Source organism: Centruroides sculpturatus, unplaced genomic scaffold, assembly GCF_000671375.1.
Source record: "Centruroides sculpturatus isolate CEXI.00-Female unplaced genomic scaffold, Cexi_2.0 scaffold2054, whole genome shotgun sequence".
NCBI lineage: Eukaryota > Metazoa > Arthropoda > Arachnida > Scorpiones > Buthidae > Centruroides > Centruroides sculpturatus.
This window is the reverse complement of record NW_019386217.1, coordinates 51068-74014: the sequence shown is the minus strand read 5'-3', so window position 1 is coordinate 74014 and position 22947 is coordinate 51068. Positions and strand designations below refer to the sequence as shown.

Below are 22947 nucleotides of genomic sequence, written 5' to 3'. Positions count from 1 at the left end.
GTTTACTTAATGAACTTTCTGAATAAAATTCTATTATAAGGATAGTACATTTATAATCAATAAACAAAGCAGATAAATAAATCTCCTGTATTATATAATATTTTTATAAATACATAACATTATAATAAACTTTTGATTATTATTTTAGAAATTCTTGTTTGTAAACACTGAATTTCCAAGTTTACCGATAATGTTATTAAATTGAAAACAATTTAAAATTCTGTTTGATAACACATTTATTAAAAGTTTAGAATATTCTATAAACTTCCTTGTTAATATTTATATAGTAGACATTTGAATAAGTAGAATTTATGTTAAATTAAATATCAACAAATAAATTAATGCATAGTTTAGAAAATGCAGAAATTTCAAACAATTTGTAAAGATAATTTAAATTTAATGTTAACAATTTACATACTAAATTAATCTTAAACATAGTCCAATTTATTATATATACTATACAACAACTATAATATTTAACTTTGTATTTATACGATTGAAATCGTGGAATAATGTTATTCAAATATTATTTCATCAATTTCAAGCCCTGTTTTTGAATACTTTCACACGCCGTGTCGTATTTTGTCACCAACTTTTAGACACCCCCTTATGCTGACGTCACATTCGATCTACCACCACCGGACATCACCATCATCATCCGTTAGAATCTGTCACACATCCCCTTCCCAAGTGAGAACCGTCATATTTGAATGACCCGAATGAATAATAAATATATACATATCTTTATTTCATTATATTTATTTTAACATTTATTAAGTTGTACAGAATGTAATTTTTCTGAAAATTTTGTTTAAAAAACGTAGTAGTAAACGTTAGATCAGGTAAAACGTAACGGCATATTCCAGATAATTTTTTGGTCGTGGTAGAATAAAGCAAAGTAGTATCATTTGAAATTAAAACATATTCGTTCTCTGATTGGTTGGGAATGGTGAAATGAACAATAATAGGCGTGATCATTGAAGATTCCAGTAATTTTATTTGTGAACTTCCATCGCATTATAATATTTACATTGTCATAAATGTTAATTATTTCAAATTAAGAATTACACTAATATACAAATACACTTCGTTTTACGACCACTCATTTTCTAATTCCTACTTTTCTAAATTGATATTTATTTTTAAATTATGGCTGCATTAAAATATCGTATTTAAGTATTTTTAAGTAAACATTTACATATTGTATTATAAAATTAAAACTAAAATTTAGGAATTTAATCTTATAAAATTGGGCTTATGAAGAGTGAAATGGCCTTATTTACGACGACAGTTTGCAAATTAAATTGTAAATGCCGAGAATTGTTATATTTAAAATTAACGCCTTTCACTTTTTATAATTTAATAAAATAAATATATATAATTATATTTAGGGATGGATTTATTTTTTGTAGTATTTTTTTTTTATATCGAGAGGAGTGAATTGGATTTATTCTTCATATTACTTTAACTTCTTTTAGATGACAACACAAATTGCATTATAGACAAAACGGACAGTTTTGTCTTAATCGATTGAAGTAAGAATAAAGAATAAAATTTACTTATCAGATTTTGATATAATTAATGAAAACGAAAATCATGTGAAACTATATCGATTAATTTCGAACCCGAATCCTCAGCACTTATCGAACCAGAATCTTTGATATATACTGACTTTATCAAATTATATTCTAAGTTATTTTGACCTTAATTTCCGATTACATATACCAGTGGTCGAATGGATAACACCACTAAACAATGGTAATTCGTAGATTTGTGCCTCGCCAACGGGCTACCACATGAAGTTTTCGGGGTCTTCTTCACGTTAGTAACACCTAAATAGGGTCAATTTCCCATAGAAACTCCTGTCGAAAGATCGCCCACGTGTCGCGTTGGGCGTCCGAAAAAATCGAAAAACACATGTAAGGCTTATAAGTATTATATAATATACGGGAGCAGTGCTATATGGAGTTCTGCTAAGTAGCGCTACTCCCGTAAAGAGATGTTAAATATTACAAAAACATATTACTACCTTCAACACCTAAATTACAAAATGTACGATTTTGCATTGCAAACGATATTTGTTATCTGTCAATCTTATTAAAACTCTACTTTAATTTATTGAAGGAGCCACTATGACAAACGACATCTGTACTCCAAAGACGAGCAAGTAAATAAAAGATCTAGCACATCTAATTTCCTTCTCCTCGTTATTTCAGTTTTATTAAAGAACATACATACAAAAAAAATTAGCAATTTCGATGGGAAGCCTATAGCAAACACTCTGTGTGATATGATATTAAGGAAGTTAGAGAAATCAGACATGAGCTCCTTCCGGAACAACATGTACTGTAAACGCTACATCGATGATACGTTTCTGGAAGAAAATACTGGACATGAAACATTTCCTTGAAGAAGTCAGTTCTGACAATTTTGTTAATTTTTCTTGGAACAACTCGCGAGGAAAGCTCCGTTGTCAGTTAAAGCATACTTCTGAACATTAAACTCCGTTTTGAAAAATCTAACAACGAGTTGCGTAACTTTCCCGGCTGTTATGGGATTTTATTCAAAAAAATAACTTTTATGTTATTAATCATAAGTATAATAAATTAAATTGCGCATGGCGCCATCTGTTATGGGGTTTTCTTATAAAAAGCTTTCTCGTATTATTAAATATTAGAAAAAGGCAAAAAACTTAATTTTTTGGTTGAGATAAGTTTCATAAAAAAAATAAATAAATGCTAATAACGAGTAAAATCCCTCTCGAGATATGACACATGACACTTCTTTATCTCCTCACCTCCTCGACTTTTAACAATCAAAATTTAATAGCATCAACCCTCCAATACACAAACCTCAACTTCTTCGATGAAAGAGACAGGAATTTTTAAGCTACGAAATGGGATAACAAAATCGTGTCCTCCACACATACAAACACTAACATCCAAACATACAGAAAAACTCCCACAACTTTTTGCATTTCTTGACGTTTCAAAGTCCTAGTATAAAAATATAAAAATCTTGGGGAATTAATTTTTGACTAATCGCTATACTTACATCCTGTTATACATAACAGCCGGGAAAATGAAAAAGGGGTATAAATAATAACACATACAGAAAACTTACAGCTTACCGGTTAGACACCTCATACAATCCAGTTTCATATAAAATCTCAGTATTTAGAGTCCTCATCAGATGGGTGCATACTAACTGCGATAAACAAACAACACTATGAAGAATAAGTTCACACTAAGAACTTGGTCACGAAATATGGTATAAACAGAATACAGAAAACGTGACCATACACACGTCAAAAATGAAAAAGGTCGTAACATATGCCAAAGAACTTGAAAATATATATAAAGCGATCTGTCACAAAGTAAGATACAATGTCATCTACTGACGAAATCCCACCGTACTTACATTAATAAGGAGCGACACAGACCGACTTAAACAGTATCCCAGGAGTATACGAGTCCCAGTGGTTGACAGAAGCTATGATATTGTTATGATCAAATCATGTGACCTTCAATCTAGTGTGTTGATCCTTGCGAATCTACATACAAGATTGAATGTAATACCATCTTACAATGCATTATTATTATTATTCGAGGTGCCACACTCGATTTAGAATGTCAGATATTTTTAGAGGTGGCATTAAAGAAACGGCATGACAAATTTTTAATCATATTTTTAATGTATTTAACCACCTGAAATTAGTAGTGGCTTGCCCCTGTACATCATACTTTTACTTTAAATAAAATAAGATAAAAACATTTAAATGCAAGGTATAGTGATGGCAATTCTCTGCCATCACTACATAATAAAAAAATCTATTATTATTTCACAATTAAATCTCAGCCTTAAATATAATAATTATAAAAAAAGAAATTAAAATAAAATTTTAAAAAATTGAGGTAGTTCTTATGTTAATACGAAAGATACATAACCTAAAAGATTTCAAAATTTTTTATCAGCAGAATGATGATTGGTTGAAGTAGGAAAATAGGCGGAGCTATACTAATACATTTTGAATAAATTTAAAACTGATTGGTTTATAATATCTTTAAGAATTTTTTTCAAAGGACTAATTATCTCATTAAATTTTACTTTGAGGATTGTTTTAATTCCATTAAAAATACAGTACATTTTTAAAATTTTAACATATATTTCATATTTTAAGGAATTTGACCTCACTATTCAATTTTTGTAGGTGAAGACACGATTCTTATTTATCCAACAACATACACTGCTTCCTTCTAAAATCTTTATTTAGACTACATATGAATTTCATGCGTAAGCCTGATTAAAAAGGCCTACATGGTTTACGTAAATTAAAGGCTTATGTGTAGCCTGAATAAAGATTCCAGAAGGAAACAGTACCCGTGTATTATCGGATAAATCAGAATCTTGTCTTCATCTACAAAATTTGAAATTTAAACAGAATTTTTTCCTGATTATCTAAAATTAGAAAGATTATATTTTCTCGTCTCTTCTTTGATTAAAAAAAATGTCTTTTATGAATTAAAAATCAGTTTTGTATAAGGGCATTTACTTACGTGACACATCCATAGAGAGATGGATCTAGTGACCTGTTGCCAATGCTTCCTCTCTTCGATGTTCCGTCTTCTAAAAATTGCTCATAACTTCTCTTTCTATGCCGATAGATAGCTAATCCAATAGCAGATGCAACAACCAAGAAAAATCCAGAAACCATAAGCCCTAGAGCTACCGGTTCATCTGAAAATAGAACTTCTTATTAACTACAAAATTAAAGGATTTATGATAATTAAACGAGTGATGGTTCTGATATTATCCAATTTTATAAACGTTGAACATTTATGAACTTTGCATATAAATATACAGCAAAATATGAATGCTACTTCAGGAAATATAGTACGTACAGTACATTAAACAACACATTATCATTTCTTTATTCTATCTTTAGCATTCTCTTAGAATTCCATTTTATTTATTTATTTATTTTCTTTAACAATTTGAATTATACAGAATAGCTCAAAAGTTAGTTAACCGAGATAAATGCTTATCATTTAGAGTCGCGTAATATAAGTAAACACACCAATGATATATGTTTGATTATAATGAATCCTTACAATGATCCTTAAATTAAGTTATCAAAATCTTTACTTTTAACGAATGTATAAAGTTAATTTTAATTAATTTTAAAATATATTAAATTATGTAATAATTATTAAAATTTTTAATAGTGTTTAAACAATTTCTCTCCTAAATTTTTATGTATAAAAACTTCTGTTTATATGAATTTATAATTAACTTTTCCTTATTACTATCTTTCGTGTTTCTTTAATTTAATTAAGATTAGTAACATTAAAACTTTTATTATACAGTATATATATTTTTATAATAATAAAATACAAATTTTTCTCTCTAATTTTAATAAATTTATAATTGAATTTATTTAATCTACGAATTATATTTTGTAATTTTTAAATTTTATATTTTCGGCAGTATTCGTAGTGTTATTGGTTCAATTAACAAAGTTTGTATAAATCTCATTTAATATTCGAGTAAACAAAGTCTATCCTGTAGATCGATATTGTAATTCCAAAATTATTGTGGCATCGTCACGATGCCGGACTGCAATTTTTAATCATCTTTTAATTTAGAAAATCACATGATTTCCGGTCCACGCCGGCGGTTCGTGTGTAGTTAATCGGGAATCTTTCCAATTTTGTCGCGATCTTCGTCGAGATGAACGAAGGATCTTGTCATCAAAAATATTCATAAACAAAATTCAAGGTATTCATAAACTAAAATGATCATAAATTAAGTTTCTAAAGTATTTAAATGAGATTAAAATTAGTTTGCCAAGTACTAATGTTAGAAACTTGCATTCTTTCATGTTTTCATGGTTACTGCATTACATTGATTGGGGATTCCTTTGATGATGTGATTTCTCTTCAGTAATTTTTTTCATGATAAACTTTGTCCGAAATGTTAGATAAGGGCATCGCATATCAAAAGTAAGAACGTAAATCATTCTCAAAGTACAGTACATCTAGAAAACAGCAACCAAAAAATTCGGTTTAGAAATGTTATCATTGAATCCTTGAAGATAAGCTTGGATTATGTTGTACTTTATTATATCTTGTATATTCAATCAAATTTACTTTAAATTTAATTTTATAATACTTTATAATTTTATTGATATCGTAACTTTTATTATACAAGGCGTAAAGAAACTACTTTCTAATATTTTAGAGTTAATACTTGAAAATTGAACCTCTCAAAAATGTCTTTCGGCATCCTGAGTATACGTTTTCAACTGTTTTTGTAAATTATCCTGTTTAAAAAAACAAAATCTTATCCAAATTAAATTTACATTGAAGAACTCTTGTTTTCAATATATATATATATATTTTTATACCGTAAAACGGATGGATACTGCAAAATCTTATCTGAATAAAGCTTCGTTTACATTTATTACAAGGGCCTACTTGGACAATATTTACTTACTTCAATCCATTGACAGAGCATGTAAACATACAAAATTACATTAAAATCTTAATGTTATTACATTAGCGGGGAATTTGAAAAGTACCTTTTTGGCATGCCACAAAACAAAGTGGAATTTGAAGAAGAAAAAATAAAAAACGTTTGTAGAGAAATAATATTAGGCTTATTTTAAACCATAGAACTTATAAAATATTGGCAGGGAATTTCATTAACTCCGTTAAAAATTATAAATCTTGTTTTATTTTCAATTAACTATTGAATTAATTTCTGTTATAACTAATTTAAGATTTCAAAAACTAACAAAATGATTAAAAGTTAAATAAATATACAAGTTAATTTCTATTTTCGGAGGAAATATAACTCAAAGTTAGGTCACGTTCTCATAATTTTTTCTTAGTAATGTAGGAATTTTCGTTTTATAATCCTCCTCTGTGCTAGATTACATGGGTTCATACCTATCTCCAATGAGCATTTATCTGCTGTTACCGGACTAAAAAGAAAAAAAAATCCAGAAAAGTGAATCATACTTTTCGATTAGCCTTTAAATGAAAACGATTTCATAATCCAACAAAAACATTAAAATTAATTACAAGGGTGTGGTACTTAAATGGATCAATCATTGAATTATACTGAAGTTCTTTAATTTTGTCATTATTGCATTTACTATTATAACGATTTATTCATCAATTATAACATAATTTACGATTATACTTCCTCTTCCTATTTCTATTTTAATACATTTAATCGCGTTAGAAGCAAATTTCTATTATATTTTACAATAATGTTCCAAATGGAAACCAGATATGCCCTGTAGGATATATCACATTTATCGATTCCTTAAATAGTCACTGATAATAAGGATATTTTTGTGTTGAACTCATTATACTGAAACCTTATACTAACTCTCTGTTATAAAAGATAGATATTATAAAAGCTAGAAAGCAATTATCTGAGAAGAATTATCAAATTTTAAAGTACACATTTACGAACGGTTGATATAAATTACTTTCCCATATTGATTGACAATTCGGCAAGCTCGAAGCGAACAAAATAATAATGATTTATTCACATTATTCATATTACAAGTGCAAAAGTTACAAGTTCTTAAAAGTTTTCGAGTATTTAAATGAAAGTTATGGAACTAAATAGGTTGCTTACGAAGTGATATTTACATCTGGTCGCATTGACTCGCGGGCAATATCTTACAGCTTCTAAAATTTACTTTAATGCAGTCGAATCCGCTTAAGAGAGCTCTCTCGGGATCCCTGCATCATACTCCCTTATCAGAAATAACAAGACCATCCAGGGGATTGTTAATGGTATTCGATTCTTTCTTTTTCTTACGTCTTATGTAACTTTTAACACACTCGGAAACGCTAAAATTCATTATCGTATTGGTTTCCACTCTTACATCATCATCGGATCCAGAAGAACCCAAACTTTTGGCTAGCTCAAAAATTAAAAATGTTTGAATAATAATAAGGATATTTTATTAACACGTGCATGACAATGGTCCGATAAACAATAGTAGTTTAATGTTTAAGTTTTCTTGTTTCAATGGGGAGGGCTTAAGCCTCTGTATTTCCTTGGATCCGCTGCTTTAGCCCTCTTGAATCTACTCTTCACATCATCAATTTTATTGGTAAATACACTTATCACATAAATTAATATATATGGAGTATTTACTAGTCACATTACTTCACTTATTCCCAGGTGCAATAGATGGCCTAGCTGAAAAGATGCGTATATCCTTGCTGCAAAATTTCTCGGTGCTCTCTAATGAGCGCACTGTACTATAAATCAGTATAGAAACAAATAAGTACAGTACAGTATCACATGACCAACGAAATCTAGTCGTTTATCACATTATGCCTCGTGAGCACGTACACGTTACAGTACACGTAACCTGCGCTGTTTGTTCGTATATATTTCATGATACCTTTTTGAACGTAATTGCTTCTCACAAGTGTGTTTATGATGATTCTGTAAATGTTCAATTAGTAAACTGACTAGACGTTACACCAAATCTCAACAAATTCCATAGTGTCGCGAGCCCTTTTGCCTTGTGTCCATGGTACCGTAAGATAAAGTATGGTGAGCGGTAAAAAACTGACTCTCCCCAGATTTTTACATTTTTGGTTTCAGGCACCTCGAAACGTCGAGAAATACAAAAAAAAAAAAAAAAATTCGGGCTTTTTTTCCACATTTATGAATGTTAGTGTGTGTGGAAAGCACGATTTTGTTCGCCCTCTTTGAAGCTTATAACCGATGTGTTTTTTGTCGAAAATTTCTGAAATTTTGCTGTATTAAAAGGATTGAGGCTATTAAATTTTAGTGGTTAAAGGTCGAGGGGGGTGTTGGGAGATAGAAGGAATCGTGTCGATTTTCCTCGGTATTACGTCCGATCTTACATTATTACAATTTTAATAAAACGCATCCCTACCCTCAAATTTAAGTTTATTTTCCATTTTATAATAATTAAAAATATAAAAAGTTTTTAAAATAAAATATCCTAACAGATGGCGCCACCAAAATATTACCGAGAAAGTTCATCAACTCGTTATTAGATTTTTTTTTAAGTTGCAACCCAATAAAACACGAAAACCTCCATAAATAATAATAAAATACATATTATACAAACATTATTTAAAAATATATTATTAGAATACAAAATAAATATTTTACATATTATAAATTAAAACGATAGTCTGCAAATTATCCAACGATAAGCATCTTATCTAGATGATAAATAATAATCATTTCGCCATTTCATATGCAAATTTCGATAATAAATATTTTAGCGAGAGATAAAAAAAAAAAACATAAAGAAGAATATATATTAATCTTTTTTTTTTTCTTTTTACTTATTTAAATTCTAAAATTCAATTGATCTGAAACGGAATATCTTAAACGATATTCTAAAAATAGTTTTATATATGTATAAAAAATTCGAATTTTCTTAAATATTTCTAAAGTTTCTGCAATTGATAAAGATTCATAATAAAAATTGACGATAAAATTATTTAAAATTTCGAGATTTATAATAAAAATTTCTACAATTGATGAAGATTCAATGAAAATTTTATGTTAAAAATTTCTACGATTGATGAAGATTCATGATGAAGACTTAATGATATAAATTTCTACAAATGATAAAGATTAATGGTAAAAATTTCTACAATTTTAACTGCAATTTATTCTTCTATAATAGTAAACAATTACGTATCCTTGACAAATATAAATACCTTTATATCTATATTTTAATCCCTTTCGTGGAAGAACTTCCGTTTATTCATAATAAGTTTGAAAGAAATATTCATTTATTTATTCTGATGTGATCTTTCTGCTATTCGTTATAGAAGTTTTACCCACGCAAATAGTTAAAAGCTAATTTCAAAACGATTCGAAATGTCAATATCCACGTGACACATGAACTAGAGATGAAAATTGATAAAGATCTTAAATGAAATTTGTAGATGATAAATGCTAGAAAGGTATACAAATTTTATGTTATGCAAGTGATGCTCTTCGTGCAAAATCATGGTCAGTATATAATTATATTTAGGGATGGATTTATTTTTTGTAGTATTTTTTTTTTTTATATCGAGAGGAGTGAATTGGATTTATTCTTCATATTACTTTAACTTCTTTTAGATGACAACACAAATTGCATTATAGACAAAACGGACAGTTTTGTCTTAATCGATTGAAGTAAGAATAAAGAATAAAATTTACTTATCAGATTTTGATATAATTAATGAAAACGAAAATCATGTGAAACTATATCGATTAATTTCGAACCCGAATCCTCAGCACTTATCGAACCAGAATCTTTGATATATACTGACTTTATCAAATTATATTCTAAGTTATTTTGACCTTAATTTCCGATTACATATACCAGTGGTCGAATGGATAACACCACTAAACAATGGTAATTCGTAGATTTGTGCCTCGCCAACGGGCTACCACATGAAGTTTTCGGGGTCTTCTTCACGTTAGTAACACCTAAATAGGGTCAATTTCCCATAGAAACTCCTGTCGAAAGATCGCCCACGTGTCGCGTTGGGCGTCCGAAAAAATCGAAAAACACATGTAAGGCTTATAAGTATTATATAATATACGGGAGCAGTGCTATATGGAGTTCTGCTAAGTAGCGCTACTCCCGTAAAGAGATGTTAAATATTACAAAAACATATTACTACCTTCAACACCTAAATTACAAAATGTACGATTTTGCATTGCAAACGATATTTGTTATCTGTCAATCTTATTAAAACTCTACTTTAATTTATTGAAGGAGCCACTATGACAAACGACATCTGTACTCCAAAGACGAGCAAGTAAATAAAAGATCTAGCACATCTAATTTCCTTCTCCTCGTTATTTCAGTTTTATTAAAGAACATACATACAAAAAAAATTAGCAATTTCGATGGGAAGCCTATAGCAAACACTCTGTGTGATATGATATTAAGGAAGTTAGAGAAATCAGACATGAGCTCCTTCCGGAACAACATGTACTGTAAACGCTACATCGATGGTACGTTTCTGGAAGAAAATACTGGACATGAAACATTTCCTTGAAGAAGTCAGTTCTGACAATTTTGTCAATTTTTCTTGGAACAACTCGCGAGGAAAGCTCCGTTGTCAGTTAAAGCATACTTCTGAACATTAACCTCCGTTTTGAAACATCTAACAACGAGTTGCGTAACTTTCCCGGCTGTTATGGGATCTTATTCAAAAAATAACTTTTATGTTATTAATCATAAGTATAATAAATTAAATTGCGTGTGGCGCCATCTGTTATAGTGTTTTCTTATAAAAAGCTTTTTCGTATTATTAAATATTAGAAAAAGGCAAAAAGCTTAATTTTTTGGTTGAGATAAGTTTCATAAAAAAAAATAAATAAATGCTAATAACGAGTAAAATCCCTCTCGAGATATGACACATGACACTTCTTTATCTCCTCACCTCCTCGACTTTTAACAATCAAAATTTAATAGCATCAACCCTCCAATACACGAACCTCAACTTCTTCGATGAAAGAGACAGGAATTTTTAAGCTACGAAATGGGAAAACAAAATCGTGTCCTCCACACATACAAACACTAACATCCAAACATACAGAAAAACTCCCACAACTTTTTGCATTTCTTGACGTTTCAAAGTCCTAGTATAAAAATATAAAAATCTTGGGGNTTTTATACTTTTTTTTAAAATTAATTTTTAATGATTAGATATGTTCAATATTCATTTTTTTTTCTTATCTTTACTTAATGTATCTGGAAGAAACTTCCGTTTACTTTCATAATTTACAAGTGTTATTCGTGACTTAATAACCAGTTAGAGGTTTATGATCATAGAAACACGTTTACCATCTTTAATGGATAAAGAATTACTGATCCGTGTTTTATAATAAAATATGTCAAGATATTTCCTACCATAAAAATAAATTATTTATAAATTTATAAGATAAAACATAAGGTTTTTAAATAAAATATTATTGAGATGCTAAAATTAAGTAGAAAATACATGCAGCCCTCTTTGTTATAGGCCTATACAAGATTGAGTTATAAGAAAAACTTTTTTAATGGTAATTGGCTGGTAATATGTTTATCTTAACGATGATTGGTTGATAAGATTTTTTAAAAATTTAAATTGTAAAAATAGGCGGAGTTGTCTAATTTTAAATTTCTCAATCAATTATTGGTATGATGTTCAGATTGCTGACCAATCAACGTTAATTAAAAATGATTAATTTTTGATATAATACCATTGATATCTTTGACATGAAAAGAAAAAAAAATACGGTAGTAGCCGTTATTGTCGGTTCACCTGTATAATAATGATTTATAAATGTACACATGAAGTAAATTTGAAGGATATTTGCGTGAATATTTCCATCATTTTCTTAGTATTTTACCCATCTTCTACCGCTAAATTTTATCGAATTTTTTAAATTGACATTCTTGACTACACTCTCTTATTTTCTCTTAAGTCTAAATATTGATTAATGTCTTAGCTCTTTCTATATATATATATAAGTGCATGTTTACCTATCGTTTGTACCTTTCTATGTATTGACCCGTTTCTCATCTCTCTTTTCCTGTCTGTTGACCCAATGTTCTTTCTCCTCTGTTGATCAAATGTTATATCTTAGCATCTTACATATACTCCGCATGATATTGATGTGAATTTTTCTTTATTTTATTATGATATTATTCAGATAAAACATCACATAAATAATTCTTCATCTATTCATTAAATATTTGACTTTGACTTTCTTTACTTATATATATTGGTACATATATAAATACATCTTAATCTCTTTTTAAGGTTTGTTAACTCGTTATTACCATTTAATTTGTTTGTTTTTAACCGTATTAAAAAAACAATCTAAAATCTCATAAAACAGCATTTAATTTTATTTTATTGTAATTAAAAATTTTAGAATTAGAAACTCAAAAATTTCGTAAGAATCATTTAAAAAATTTAATATTTTCGATTCTCAATCTTAATTAATAAGATTAAAAATGATTTCTTGAAAGCTAAACTAATTAATTTCTTTAAAATTTGACAAAGAAATTAATTTAATTTTGAATTTAGTAAATTGAATGCACTAAAATAACTTTTTTTAAAAATTTACATAAGTGATTATTAAATTAATTTACTGTATCTTATTTTCTTCGGTTATTAAATTATTTTAAAAGAAGAAAAAAATATATATATATATTAAATTGAACAGATCTTTTAAGTAATGTGATATCTACTTTCAGAGTTTTTATCTATAAAAACAATTTCCAATTACTTTTTCTTTCTTTTTTTTTATAACTTTTATAAAACTTTTTGTTGTGTTAAAAAATAAAATAAAATAAATGTGTAAATTTTAAATTTTAACTTGAATTTCTATATGTATTTTGATACTCGAAACATAACTTTACTCGTTATAATGCTGTATACGAATGTTGAGTGTTGTTCCACGTGTGTTGTTGTTTTTGTGTTGTTTCTGGCTGGTACATAGCGTATAACTATGTGTATATTTGCAATATAGTAACAATGTGATCTAATGATGTTCAAAATATATACTTGATTATTATAGGTGTGTTATTATACAGTTATATAATAATTACATTTATATAGTCTATATGTATGTGTGTGATATATGTTTCCATGTGTGTGTAGATGCATTTATTACATACACTCACTCTACATAAATACTATCAATTTATATCTCGATTATGTTTTTATACGAGTGTATTAATGTAATGAAATATATACCAAATAATGGGTATTTGTATGTAATCTAAAAAATTATATAAAATATATTAAATCTTATTATCCTTTGTTTCTCCCCATAACCATTATCATAACCATATTTTTATTTTCATATCTTTTTCTATTTTCCACATTCTATTCATCTTTACTTCATGTTCTCATTGTATACTATTTATTTCTCCTCCTCTTCCTTTCCCTAACATCATCATCATCATCATCCATCCTCATCTACATCACTTTAATTACATAATTAGTTTGGTGTTTACAGTTTTGTTAGTCAACACTTTAAACTTAACAACTTATAATTAAATTTATAAAAATAATATATTTAAAAATTGAATTCGAAGTTTAAACACTTATAACGCACTAAATAGCTTCTATAATTATTATTTTTTAATTTCTAAAATATACTAAAAGCATCATTAACGTATCTAAAATAATTAAATTTTATTTTAATTAAGGTCATATCTTATAACATTAATGGCCTAAAAATATCGAATTTTAGGTAATTAAATATGATTTAATTAAAATTAGCATATAATTTATTATAAATTAAAAAAAAATGGAATAAATTCTAATTAATTTAATTTTAAAAATAGATCTTTTTATGTTTATACAATAAAATATTTTAATGTGAAACTAATTAACATAATAATAAAATTAATTTTAAAATCGCTAAACAAAGTTTAATCTAAGATATTCAGGAAACGTTGCACATGAATTGTGTTGCTGATATAATTTTATCAAAAGCAATTAATTTCCGCTTAAACAATATAACTGAGTCGCTGATAAAGTCATAATCTGTGACATTTCTCCTGTGTAATAGAACTTTAGTTTATTCATAATTCGAGAGAGAGAGAGAGAGTAATTTTAATAATTTAATTTATTAAAAAGTAAAATAAATTTTAATGAAAATTTAAATAATTGTTTTTGTAGAATTTTTATAAAATTTGTTTTAAAATTTTTTTGATTAATAATAGCAAAAAGTCAAAAAAATTTATTAGTTTTATCGTTAATAATCATGCTGTAATCATCATCAGAAAAGATAATGGATCTTTCCTTCATTTTCAAAATTATTTTCTTATGATATTATCTTCTCTTTTTTTCTGATGATGATATATGCGAAGACAAGGATAAAACAAAGAAGCAGATGATAATAAGGAGTAAAAAGAGAAACAAATGATGATGAGGATAATAAGAAAGAGAAAAAGGACGAGAAGCAAGAAGAAGGGAAGAAAAATATTATTATTATTATCGTCATTATCTTCTTCTTCCCTTCTTCTTGCTTCTCATCCTTTTTCTCTTTCTTATCATCCTCATCATCATTTGTTTCTCCTTTCACTCCTTATTATCATCTGCTTTTTTGTTTTATCCTTGTTTTTCTTATCTTCATCTCTTCCTTATCATTTATCTTCTTTACTTTTTACCATGTTATCATCATAGAATTTTCCTGTTGTCGTTAATTTTATCATTGTCATCTTCCTTATACAAGTATTTTAGCTTTTAAACATCAAATATTATTAAATCTTCTTTAAAAAATCTCTGTGTTTTCTATCTCTTAATCTTAACAATCATAAAAATTAAAGGTTTTAAAGTTTTTAAAAGTTGTAATTTAAAGAACAGGAACGTATAAATAAATTTAAATTATAAATCTGAATAAAGAGCTAAATTTCATGTGCTTATGAGGCGAGACAAATAGAAATTATATTAAAAGCTGTATGTATAAAAATATTCGAATTGTCTGATATTAAGTCAATTGAAACGACAAAGAAACAGAATTAAACAGGACGTATACTTTACAAAAACTTAGATAAATCTTGGAGGAACATAAACAGAAAATGTACAAATTCTATAAGAATACATGTAGAAAAAAGAACAAATTCTATAGGAACACGCGCAAAAAAGAATAAATTCTATAGGAAGAAAAATAGGAAAAATATCATTCTCGTAGGAATAAAAAATAAAGCATAAATTCTATAAAAATAGAAAAAAGAACGAACACATTACACATTAAATAGAAAAAGTATAAATCTCACAGAGACATAAATAAGAAAAAAATATATAAATTTCATGGAAGCGAAACACAAATGCCATAAAACATAAAAGAATAGAAGAAGAAAAAAAAAACATAATACAATGAAACAATTTTACCAGTTGTTCAACCTTCATCTCAAAACAGCGAAGAAATTATTGAAGATAATCGAAAATTCTTACATTTCATTCTGAAAACCATCCTTTAAACAAAAAGTAATTATTCTAACCAACATAATTATCTCTAACCCTTAATTAACAACGTATATACATCATATAATTTACAATGATAATGCATGATTTGCTTACATTTTGAACGAATTTTGTATAGATTTAGATACAGTTCCGAAGAATTTTCGATCGATAAGTCATCGATCAATGGATATAATGAGTGGCAATTAAGTTAAAACGTGATTTTCATGCCTAAAATGTGTAACAAAGACAAAAATTCCTATTTATTTGGCCAAAAGGTGTGTGAGTTTTTTTTGTTTGCTGCAATTGAATTTATCATTAGAATCATTGATTTTATACTTTAAATCTCAGTATTTTTATATAAAATAAATATGAAATTTGTTGTGGATCTCATTAGATGATTCAGATCTATTAAATCATCATTTAATTATTGTAAATCGCTTCATTCCAGTTAGTGAGAATACACCCATTGTAAATGGCGTGAATCACATTTTACTATTGAACATCGCATTGAAATTATTGTGGATCGCATGAATTACATCGCAATGGATCCTAGTGTAATCATTGAGGATTAATTAATGGATCATATTTTACTAATTATTAAACACTTGGATTACAGTTTAGCCACTAGGAATTGTATGAATCATAGTAAACTAGTTATGAAAATCGTTTCAATAGAGAATCCGGAAATTTTTAAAAGGGGTGCAGCTCCCTAAATTCGCCCATGGATCGTACTATAATCATTAAAAAATTGTAATATCTCTTTCTTAATCAATAAAATAATTTAAAAAAATCAGTTATAAGAAATGGGGTCTGAACCTACGATACAGATAAGAACCAACGCCTTAATCTCTGTCGTTTGAGTAACTTACTAAATGCATTTTATTATATTATTGGAACCATATAGATTATGTTTAATCTTTATGAATCGCTGGATCATACTTTAATCATTATGGATCGCGTGGATCATTCTTTCATTACAGGTATTACATGGAATTATTTTTTTAATCAATAATAATAATGAGAATCGTGTCGTGTTTTTTCTTTTTTTTATTATATGAATCATTAAAAATACAATTTGTCTATAGTAAAAATAGATTCATACTTTCGAAATTAAACAAATAAAATAATTAAATGGTAAATTATTTTAAAAATAAATAAATAAATAAATTTTGTAATTTATTTTATGTCTGAATAAAAGCATATAAATAGTATTTTGTATAAAGTTTTTTTAAAGTAGAATAAGTATCGAAAAATATATTTACTTTAAGAAAAATTTACTCCATTTAAAAACGTACAAACACATGTTCATTCTCATACGAATAAAGCAAAAATAAAAAAAATAATAAAATCATTTTCTACAATCATCAGTCTTAAAATGATAGCCTGTTGTTATCTACAAAAATATATAAACATTTATTTATTTATTTTACAACTATAAAAGGGGGCTTCCTATCCTTTACTGCGTGTCGACCCCCTTTCTAACACTAGATTTAACTGGCTCACCCCGTTCTATACTAATGAAAAATGATCACAAATAATTGAATTTAAATAGGAGTTTATCGAACCCCAATTGACCCTTATGACCTTTGACCTATTGACACTTGCGAGTTGCTAGCGATTAAGTTAGGAAACCATTTACCTCACGTCATTACCTTTTTTTCTTTTTTTATCAATNGAGAACTTACAAGTTACTAAAGTTTCTTTTAACTATCTCGGTTGTTCCACTTATTACTTTCGTCATAACGTTCGTATAATATAAAGTTACATTCGATTCCAACACCATCGTCTTGGTTCCTAAATTTTTAATCAATGAGTATATTATCCACATAAAATTTTTATAGGTGGATTCTTGATTTCTAATGCAAAAAGAAAAAAAAATTGTTCACTTCAAAAATGGCAAAATATAATCTAAAATTTAAAAATAACATAATAAAACTTAAATATATATTTGATAAAACTCAAATTTGAAAACTGTGAAACTGTTTGAAAATTGACATAAAAAGATTTTACAAATAATTTGTTTAAAGATAACCTCCTTGTTTCTTGATGCAAAAGAATATTCAAAAAATAGTCTAAAATATCCTTAATTCAAATTAGATTCAATAGTTCAAAATAATTACTTAATCAAATTTAGAAAAGCTATGTATATATTTTTAAAAAATTCCGTAAATTATGGGACGTATATAGGGAAGTTAGGGAATTTTAAAATGTGGGACGTGGGATAATTCTACTGTCAACTTTTACCGAATCGTTTACGTGTGATTGACTGAAAGGAAAATCCCTAAAATCCCTAAAACTGACAAGCCAAATTGAAGATAAAAATAAACCCGTAATCTTACTCGTGTAAGCAGTGTTCAGTACATAAAACAAATAAAGTTTTGCAGGTTCATCACCAATTATTTCTAATAATTTCTTGACGTTTCTTGCAAGAAACAAAACTAATTAATTTTTTTTAAACTTTATATAAAGATATTGCTCGTACTTTTATCATTTCCAATATTAAAATTAGCATAAATTAATGCCTGTCTGTCCGTCACGCTCTACATTACATCGTGTCGAACAGACACGATATAGTTTTGGCGAACAAGCGAGTATCTAGTTTTTAATTTTTTTTAATTTATCAAGTAATTTAATTAAAGTAAAACCTGTCTAAAACGGAAACCCTACCAAAAAAAAAAAAGTTAGGTACGGTTTACACAGGTTTTCCTATATTAAATAAATGTTTTCTTTACACCTTAAAGGTAATTAAGTGGAAGTTAATTAAAGATTTTATTTGAAGATAATTATAATTCTTAATTAATTAAAAATTTAATTATAATAGAAGTTTGTTTTCAATTTTTATTAAAATAGAGTTTTAGGCTTTATTTTTAATTATTTAATACTCGCGCAATGTATCGCGTGTGTCGCGTCGCTTCGCGCTTAGTTTTTTTCTTAATTCGTATTAAAACAAATTATAATAAATATTTATTAAAAATTTACTTTTAAAACAGCGTATGAATGATTAATAGACAATTTTTATTTATCTGTAACTGAAATAACGAAGCAATAAACAATTTATATGAATTTTTTTTAATGCGCCGCGCCGTGCGACGCGGTATGCGACGCGCTGGCGCGTGACAATTGAAAACTATTTCCTTTATTATAAATTTAAAAAAAAATCAAGAAAAAGTTCGAATGTAGATAAGTAAAGTTGAGATTTTCGAACTTTTATTAAGCTTTTTATCAAGTTTCTTTGGTACTTAAACGAAGATTTAAGGAATTATTTCAGTGTTGAACATTTATCATTTTTGACGTTATCGAGGATTTGTCACGCTAAGTCCATACGTAATTTTTAGAGATGAAAGTTTTTCTCTTTATAAATAATCCGGATTTTAAAGATTTATGTCCGTTAAAATAATGCGAATTCGGGATTATCTGTATAAGGTTAGTCACATGAGTAAAGTCACATAACTTTGATATTACTTAACTTTCGGGTGACAATCCCTTTGTAAATGCTGAGTCTTAAGGAGATGATCACGAATCTAAAGAGATTCAATTCGTAAAGTGATTTACTCAATCACTTTACGAATTTGCGAGCTTCTGTATCTAAGAGCATAGAAGGCCTTAAACATGAAACTTGATATAAAAACCTGGTCTTTTGGTCTTACTAAATAAAAGCTTGGTGCAACTTTTTATATAATTTTACGGTATTATTCTGTGACTACAATCAGACGTTATTTATAAATTACAATAAAACAATTTCACAATTGCAATTATGTATTTCCCCCAATTTCGGGGCTTCTAGGAGGGGTTTAAAACAAAATAATCGAAATACATTAAAACCTCCAATCGTCATCACTTTTACGTTATCAGTTTTTGGCTTCCCCTATTATAAAGTTTCAAGTTAAAGATGATGTTCAGGTAGACGACAATCTCATTATTCTTAAAATAGAGTCTTTCCAATCCTTTATGAAAGACCAAAATCTCTTCGGAACCAAAGAAAGCTTTATTATATTCAGCATTCTATTTCCTCATAATACAGAAAACGAACATGATCCTAGATACAGATTTTTTAAACAATATTGGTAATTAAATTTGTAGTATTATCCGCTTCTGGGGGCATTTTATTGGTTATATTATAGGGCCTTTATATTATAAGGTCCTTCCTTATGTCCTTAAAAATCGATTAAGAAAATGTATACGCTGTTTATTATATTAAATTTCAATATCAATCCATGATATAGAAAGCATTATTAAACTGAATGATTTCAATTTAATAATATTCAAATTTTGGGAATATTCAACAAGCTATTAATTTCTAATGCAGGACAAATTGAAATTAAATAGTAATTTTCATTGTTTCACGTATGTAACAATTTGTAATAATTGCGATATTCACGATTATAATTTATTTCCAGTGCATTAACTTAGCAAAAAACTTTAAAAAAACACTTTTAATTAAAACTTTAAATGAGTTTTAATGGCAATTAATATTGTAAGAATCGAACAATCGAGAGAGATGCCATACTTGATTTTTCAACTAAATATTTTCTAGCTTTAATATAAGTATTTTTAATTCAATATTCTTCTTAAAACTAATAAAACTTTTTATAATTACCTAAGAATATTTTTTAAGAAATTAAAATCCATTCATTTTTTTACAGCGGGCATCTTATCCTGAATTTTTACAATTTTATAAACAAAAAATTCAAGAGCTTTATCGATTGAAGCATCAATTTTACAAGAACTTTGGATAGTTCACTACTTTTGAAGAGGGAAAAAAATGGATAAGAAAGGGATTGAAGTAATTCAATAAGATTAATTTTAAGCCAGATTTTTTGGGTAAAATGATCCTCGATTTTGTAGAAAAATTTCTAAATTCTTGTAGAAAAAAAAAAATTCAGAAAGTTTGAAAGAATGGATGCAATAAGATGAAAATGAAGCAGTTTTAATGTATAAAAATCATTATATTTTTAGTGGATTTTTAATAAAAACACCTGGCTATAATAATATTTATATAAAATTTTAAAATAAATAAATAAAAATATTTTTAAGTTTTAAAACGAATGTAATCGCATAAAAATATTTTTATTTTTTTCTTAACATGAAACGACATTCAGCATTATAAAATTCAATTCGTGCTATTGTAAGATAGGAAACCGTGTCTTTTTTCCACTATAAAATCCATAGAAATTTAGTTTATAAAAGTAAATTTTTGAAAATTTAAAAGAATTTTTCGCTTCTTTTCGCATCGCGCCACTTTGTAATAGTTTAAACTTTAAGAAAAATAAATTTCTTGACGACGATGCTATGCGATAATTCTCATCGCGTATGAAATTTAGTAAAACAAAATTTCTATCGATTTAAAATTTAAATTATTAAAAATATTTTAAGAAAATAATTCTAAATAAACTAAAATATATTTATAAGAAAATATTTAATTTTTTTCATATAAATATATTAATTAAAAACAATATTAACGACGCGTTAGCTACGCGACGACGCGAATCGAACTTTTCAGCGCGTCGTCACATTAATATTAAAATGGTAATGACAAAATTAAAAGTAAATTTTATGCATATAGGTAGTCTCTTGTTAAATTTTTAAAATAATAATTTAAAATTTATTCAACAAGAAATGATTGGCTGTGGAAAATAGATTCCGCCTCTATTTTTAAACCTTAACCAATTATCATCGAGAAATTGATTTTTCAAATTTACTCTTTTATATTCAACAGAGAACCACTTATGTTTACAGAATTAATGAAGTCTGTTATACGATTTTTCAAAATTGTCTTCTATTTAGTAACTCATTCGGAATTGTTTAAAAATAATAATAATAAATATATAAATATTATAATTAATAATCCTTAATCTATATAAATTATCGTAATAAAATGAAATATTTTTTCACTGTTTAATTTAGCAATTTTATATATAAAACTATACATTATTTGCCACTATTCTGTTTGAATATTTTAAAATACTTGAAATTATTTAGTTTTTTTAATAGAATTTTAGTTTAAAATCGGTCTAATTAGTGATCTTATTAAATATCACATAGAATAACAAAACAACAACCAAATATTTTAATGAATTATCCGGATCTAATCTTTAGAAACTCATCCAATTCTTATTATCCATGGCTTAACTACAGACAAACAAACAACTCTCCTCCTTTTCTTTAAGTTTTAATCGGATTTTATTTCTAATCTGATTGCGAAAGATCATAAATTTAGGTCATTTTATTCAATTGTTAGAATGTTATTATACAGTAAAATTATTATTATTATTTTTTATTTATAAATATTTAAATACTAGTTTAACTTGGTAAAAATTTATTGTTTAAATTTTATTTATATTTTTTACATTTTTTTTGTCATTATTTTATAAATACTTGACTGAAAATTCGAGATTAATATAAATTACGTTATATTACTTATAAAATGTTTTAACGCATAAAAGTATACAGGAAAACAAGCTGTTTAACCATCATCTTTACAATAAACTGAGTTAGAATTCAATTAAAATGGCTCATACACAATATAACTTGGAGAATTGATTAAAGTTCATTTTTCTTAAAAAATGAGAGAATACATTTAGGGGAAAAAAAAGAAAAGCACTACATTATCAATAACGCTAGCGGCTCTTTAGATCTTTATTTTAAAAATAACGAATGGCAGAGAAGAAGAGGAAGAGGGAGAGAGAATAGATCGAAATTTTCGAAAATTAGATCGATCCCTTTGGGTGTTCGACATTTGGAATGTCACAATGAGCATCACGATCGAAGAACCAATATAGATAGGATACCATAAATCTGTTTGACACAAATTTCTTACTTCTTCTAAAAGTTACACTTTAATCTGATCAAAAAATAGTTTTATATATGTATAAAAAATTCGAATTTTCTTAAATATTTCTAAAGTTTCTGCAATTGATAAAGATTCATAATAAAAATTGACGATAAAATT

The 22947-nt window shown here is 27.0% G+C and overlaps 1 protein-coding gene and 1 long non-coding RNA gene across 2 annotated transcripts in view; one reads left to right on the top strand and one right to left on the bottom strand.

Annotated features, from left to right (window-relative positions):
- Nucleotides 1-22947, bottom strand: part of LOC111614128 (synaptotagmin-C-like) — a 28970-nt gene that overhangs the window by 4819 nt on the left and 1204 nt on the right. Inside the window, exon 2 of the mRNA XM_023355514.1 lies at nt 4557-4737. Within this exon, the coding sequence (XP_023211282.1) occupies nt 4557-4737 (181 nt within the window). The remainder of the gene's footprint in view (nt 1-4556; nt 4738-22947) is intronic.
- LOC111614129 lies at nt 9541-20958 on the top strand. The gene is made up of 3 exons (XR_002754877.1): nt 9541-9660; nt 9855-10038; nt 20642-20958. It is a non-coding gene; the product is annotated as an uncharacterized LOC111614129 (long non-coding RNA).